At 50.8% G+C, this 6,484-nt stretch overlaps 1 protein-coding gene across 1 annotated transcript; it reads right to left on the reverse strand.

The window, feature by feature from the left end:
- Positions 1-3,809: 3,809 nt before the first annotated feature.
- Positions 3,810-6,223, reverse strand: LOC136472451 (L-gulonolactone oxidase 2-like). The gene is made up of 2 exons (XM_066470154.1): positions 5,356-6,223; positions 3,810-5,107 (listed from the first exon to the last, which is right to left on the reverse strand). Exons 1-2 carry the CDS (start codon positions 6,070-6,072, stop codon positions 4,016-4,018), a joined length of 1,809 nt encoding a protein of 602 aa, XP_066326251.1. The 5' UTR covers positions 6,073-6,223; the 3' UTR covers positions 3,810-4,015.
- Between the last annotated feature and the right edge of the window lie 261 nt (positions 6,224-6,484).

Genomic DNA, 6,484 nt, shown 5'->3' on the forward strand with positions numbered 1-6,484 from the left:
GTGTCCAAATTTATTCTCTAGTATATTTATTATACCCTTTATATTCGAGGAGAATCCAGACGGTACCTTAATGCTATCTAGGCATTCAAACAAGCTATCCTTCTCTTCTTTGCTAAGAGTGTAGCTGGCAGGACTTAAGTACTGGCGTCCATCATCTGTCTTCTCTGGATGCAGGTTGTCTCATTCTTTCAAACACCGTAGGTCCTGTCGTGCTTCAATTATGTCCTTAGGCTTCCCATACACGCCCATGAAGCCTAGCAGGTTCACACAAAGATTCTTCGTCAGGTGCATCATGTCGATCGCGCTGCGGACCTCTAGGACTTGCCAATAGGGTAGCTCCCAAAATATGGACTTCTTCTTCCACATGGGTGCGTGACCGTTGGCGTCCTTCGAAACAGGTTGGCTGCCAGGTCCCTTTCCAAATATTACTTTCACATCATTGACCATATCGAGGACGTCCTCACCAGTTCGGTTGCAAGGCTTGGTCTGGTGGTCTGCCTTACCTTTAAAATGCTTGCCTTTCTTTCTTATGGGGTGATTTGCAGGAAGAAATCGTTGATGCCCAAGGTACATGACCTTGCAACACTTTTTCAAGAATATACCTTTCATGTCACCGAAACAGTGCGTGCATGCATTATATCCCTTGTTTGATTGTCCTGAAAGATTACTTAGAGCTGGCCAATCATTGATTGTTATGAACAACAATGCTCACAGGTCAAAGTGCTCCTGCTTGTGCTCATCCCACACGCGTACACCTGGCTTGTTCCACAAAAGTAGAAGTTCTTCAACTAGTTGCCTCAGGTACACATCGATGTCGTTGCTAGGTTGCCTTGGGCCTTGGATGAGCACCGACATCATAATAAACTTACGCTTCATGCATAACCAGGGAGGAAGGTTGTAGATACATAGAGTAATAGAACAAGTGCTGTGACTACTGCTCTGCTCCCCGAAAGGATTCATACCATCCGTACTTAAAGCAAACCTTAAGTTTCTTGCGTCACTTGCAAACTCGGGGAATTCTCTATCGATTGCTCTCCACTAGGGACCCATCAGCAGGGTGTCTCAACATATTGTCTACCTTACGGTCTTCTTTGTGCCATCGCAACAACTTTGCATGGTCTCTATTTCTAAAAAGATGTTTCAAGCGTGGTATTATAGGAGCATACCACATAACCTTGGTAGGGATTTTCTTCTTGGGACGTTCGCCCTCAACATCACCAGGGTCATCTCGCCTGATCTTATACCGCGACGCGTGACATACAGGGCATGCATCCAACTTCTCATACTCCGTGCCACGGTAGAGGATGCAGTCATTAGGACATGCATGTATCTTCTAGATTTCTAATCCTAAAGGGTAGACTACCTATTTTGCTTCGTACATAGTGCTGGGCAATTCGTTATCCTTCGGAAGTATCTTCTTTTGTATTTTTAGTAACTCCGCGAATCCCTTGTCAGATACACCATTCTTTGCCTTCCATTGCAGCAATTTCAATGTGGTACCTAACTTTTTCTACCCCGCATCACAAGTTAGGTATAGCAATTTCTTGTGATCCTCTAGCATGCGGTCGAACTTGATCTTCTCCTTTTCACTTTCACATTCTCTTTGTGCGTCACGAATGGCCTGACCAAGATCGTCAGTGGGCTCCTCCTCTGCCCCTACCTCTTCTTCAGCGGGCTTCTCCTCTGCCCCCACCCCTTCTTCAGCGGGCTTCTCCTTTGCCCCCACCTCTTCTTCAGCTTCCCCCATTACAGTATCATTGAAGGCACCATATTCAGCAAAAATGTCATCATCGCCCCATTGTTCTTCTTCACCTTCTTCCATTACAACTCCGGTTTCTCCGTGCTTCGTCCAACAAATATAGTTTGGCATGAAACCCGACTTGAAAGAGTGTGAATGAAGAGTCTTTGAGTTAGCATATTCCATCGTATTCTTACATACGGCACATGGGCAGCACATGAAACCATCGCGTTTGTTTGCCTAGGCCACACGTAACAAAGAATGCACGTCGTCCATGAACTCTTGGGAGCGACGATCAGCATTATACATCCAATGCCGACTCATCTGCATTACATGACATAAATACCGTATTAAAACCTAGAACATAATTAGTTAATTATACAACATGCATACCACCACAAAAGCTATAAATTTAAGAAAGCCTCACTACAATGTAGACAATCCCAACTACCACTAAAAACACTAAAGCTAAAATGCACTTCAGCAGCACAAGAATTTCGTGACCAATCCCAACTAAAACAGACAGATCCCCCGTTTGTTCAACATCTTTGGGCTTCTTTGGCTGGATCACTGCCTCATTAGCCTGCCATATCTGTCTGTTGTGCAAGATATTTTTGCACGAGTTCAACATACTCTTCCTCCCAGTAGAAGCCTGAACATCCAGTGCAATCCCACTGAAATTAAAACAGAAAATTAGAACTTTAATCACAACCATCATGAAAATAGGTATAAACTAACCATAGTCATTAAATACGATAAAATAACTCACATTACGATCCGCACACTTGTAGAAAATGCGACCCTTGTTGGGACCCTCCTTCTTCACTCGGTACTCCATCACAATCTTCGTCTTATCACAACACTTGCCGCATGCAACGAGTGGGAGGCCCGGCCTAAGTCGCTTTGGAAACCCATGAGAGGCCGAGGACCCTGGAAGCAGTTGCCAGCTACTCTCTATACTCATTTTTTAATACACTATACATTTCTCATTTTATAAACAAACAAAATTAAAAAAACTCTAAAATTCTCTATATCTCTAAACAATGAAGTGTGCTATGCATGCTACAAATGAACGGTGAATAGTAGTTTTTAATAGCTACTTTAACCTTCCTTCATGTAAATATGCAAGCTTGAAGTAATTTTGAGCTCAAATTGCTTACAAATGAAAAAAACCACAATAAAGAACCATATATATATAGTGAACAAAATGAGATAAGACAATAGTAAAACATGAGAGTATGAAGTTAGTAACCTTTAGAACCGAAGAATCGACGGAGGAATCGAATAAATCGACGGAGGAATCGAAGAATGGATGGAGAAAGAGCAAGAACACTGCTTAAATTTGAACTGAAGCTCTCGGGCGGACTCGGGGAGGAAGAAGACGGCCAACAGGATTTATATGGGGGGGACCTTTAGTCCTGGTTGGTGGATCCAACCGGGACTAAAGGTCACTTTCCAGTCCCGGACCACGCCACTAGCCGGGACAAGAGCTTTACTCCCGGTTGGAGCCACCAACCGAGAGTAAAGGTCGACCTTTAGTCCCGGTTGGTGGCTTCCAACCGGGACTAAAGGTCCCCTGCCACAACGGCCTAGGCGCAGGAGCCGTTGGGTAGGGACCTTTAGTCCCGGTTGGAGCCACTAACCGGAACTAAAGGTCTCTCTAGTCCTGGGCGCAATATTTCCCGGGACTAGAGCCTGGTTTGGCCCTTGGATCAAAGGTCTGTTCTCTACTAGTGTCAATTGCATTTTTCCGAAAAAAAAAGAAAGTCAATTCAACACCAAACGCACACAAGAAGTTACCAATTAGGTACTCTCATGTTGTCTCACTTGCTGTCTGTAATAAAGTAAAAAAAATATGAACAAGAACAAAGAGGATAAACTTGAAGCAACTAACCACTCTTCAGAAATGTAGCCCCAGTGGACTAGCACTCTCGTGCCCTATAAGTCTAACCACTGCAAAGAAGCTTCAGAGTAACATAACAAGTTAACAACGACAAAAAGCAGCCAAGATTCTACCTTTAGTTTGACAAGAGATGCCGTTCGATCAAATGTTTCCAATAAAAAAAATATATAATTCCAAACTGGTCTGATATTTCAACAAACAACATTATTTGTAAACACACATACCGTGTCCCGCCCTGCACTGCACCTATCAAAATGATGCTTGCTCTGTGAGATCTACACCAATTCAATTCAAACACAAGAACAAGACAAGACAAAGGCAAACAACGTGGTAGCTAGCTTAGCTAGCTAAAAGATGGATCTATCTATCATTCGTCACAGCTCGTCGACGAGTCGTGTGCGTCGTTCAAACACGCAGACCCTGGCGTCCGTGTACACCTTCCCCGGGCGGCAGAAGTACCCCTGCTCCGGCGCGCAGTGCTCGTCGTCGGAGCAGACGCAGAGTCCCTCGATGGCGCACCGCGGCCCGACGACGTTGGGGCTGCCCCGGATGCCGAGCACCTGGTCGCTCCACTCGCTGGAGAAGATACCATCCGGGTCGTACCTGTCCTTCACCTCCATGAACCTCGCCGCGTTGGGGTACCTGGCGATGGCGCCGTCGAAGGCGAAGTTGCGGTTCTTGCCCCAGTGCGGGAGCGCGCCGTACTTCCTCAGCGCCATCTGCTCGAGCTCGTCGTAGACGTCGGCGTGCGCGCGCGGGACGCCCTCGTCGTAGCTCCGGTAGTAGGTGACGTCGAAGTCGAGCGAGTCCTCCGCCTTTCCGAGGTACGCCGACGAGCGCTTCACGTAGCGCATCAGCACGCCCATCTTGGCGTCCATCCCGCAGAAGGCGCGCGGGTTGAGGTCGCGCAGCCGCTGCACGTCGGCGACGAAGGCGGGGACCTTGGACATGGCGACGCTGAAGCCGGACTGGTAGAAGAAGGGGCCACGGATGCGGGAGTCCCACGTGCAGGCGGAGAGGAGGCCGTCGTCGCCGCCGTTGATGCACGTCCCCGACGCCTGGATCCGGTGCTGGAACCCCACCACCGGGTACCCCGTGAAGAACACGCCGTCGTTGGTGAACCCGTACGCCTGCAGCTCGAACGTCGCAGCGGGCAGCCGCGCCGCCAGGCACCGCGCGATGTCGGTGCCGTTCTCCTCCAGCCGCTCCTCGGCTTTTCTCGCGGTCAGCAGGCCCAGCGTCGGCTGCGCGCGGAAGCCGACGTAGTTGTTCAGGCCGTTGCCGGGGGTGGAGACGTCCACGCGGTCGTCCTCCCGGTAGATCGCCTTGCCCTGCCGCGGCAGCCATGCGACATCGCCGAACTCGTGGAGGTCGCCCCACACGGCCAACTTCTCCGCCATGTCCTTGTCGTCCCGCGTCACGAACTTCACCGACCGCTTGAACTGCGGCTGCAGTTCAAAAGTGACCTGCGTGCAACATGCATGCAGCACACATCAACACATGCATGAAATCCATCTATCAACTCACAAATTTTAAACCATCTGATCTTTCATGTCAACGCATTAGGTTCGTTCTACGTACTACTACTCCGTAATTAAGCATGGTAATTACTCTGTAAAATTTTCGTGTCTTTTACTTGAAGGCAAATAAACGCATGGTACGGAATGCATGGATATATGCTGCAGTTAATCTTCACAGTCCGTACACCACCGACCTGAGAGATGACGCCGAGGACGCCGAGCGAGACCTTGACGGCGTCAAGGTCGGGATCACCGGCAGCGAGCTCCCTAACGACGGCGAAGCCCTGAGATGCCGGGGCAGGGGTGACGATCCTGATCCCGACCACGTACTCATGCACGGCGCTGCCCTTGCCCCACAGCGAGCTGCCGTGGGCGCCGGTGGCCAGCATGCCGCCGACGGTGAGGCCATACCAGTAGGGCGAGTGGGGCAGCGCGAGCCCGTTGTCGGCGGCGACCCTGACGAGGTCGCGCAGCAGCATGCCGCTCTCCACCGTCAGCAGTCTGCGCGCCGCGTCCACGCGCACCGTCGCGTTCAGCCGCTCCGTGCTGATGATGGTGCCGTCGCGCCCGCCCGGGCACGCCAGTTTCGGGAAGCTGTGCGAGTGGCTGGTGGCGACCTTCACCTTGCGCCGCGCCGCCGCCGCCGACGCTACCGCCGCCACTAGCTCCTGCTCGGTCCGCGGGAACGTCGCGTTCGCCGCCCGGCAGATGGTGCGGTCCGGGAACGACCCGTACGTGCTCGTCACCGTGCAGTCGGACGTGCCGCGCGTGCAGGACACGGGATCCGGCGGCGGGCTCCCGCCCGCAAGGCTTACCAGGAGGACGGGGAGGAGGAGGAGGAGGGAGACGGCGGCGACGCGCGTTGTTGCTCTTCCTGGCCCTTGCATGGCTGCTGCCATGACGACGACCATTAGCTCTAGGCTCTGCTAGCTAGCTACCGCGCTGCTGCTGCTCGTGTCGAATTAGTCGGTCAGCTAGCTGCTTGCGTTGCAGCAAGGCAGAGCTCGAGGCTCTTTAAATACACGACGGCCGGCCGGCGGCGATGGATGGTAGAGGACCACACGGCGTCGTGCAAGTGCAACTGCCTCATCATTTGTTTTTTTTTATGTATACCAAGCGCAGAGATTCGCTGCGTACGAACTTGTGTTTTGTTATACTACCACTAATTCACATGCAGATGGTTTCATATTGTTGGATCCACTGGGGTAAACTGGGGTATATGATATGATACGTACACTCAAATCGATCTGCGTCACCGCTCCTCGTCATCCAATGACTTTCTTGGATCTAGGCTACCAGCGCACCAATGACTCTCTTCATCGC

The sequence above is a fragment of the Miscanthus floridulus genome, chromosome 8, assembly GCF_019320115.1.
Source record: "Miscanthus floridulus cultivar M001 chromosome 8, ASM1932011v1, whole genome shotgun sequence".
In the NCBI taxonomy this organism is placed as follows: domain Eukaryota; kingdom Viridiplantae; phylum Streptophyta; class Magnoliopsida; order Poales; family Poaceae; genus Miscanthus; species Miscanthus floridulus.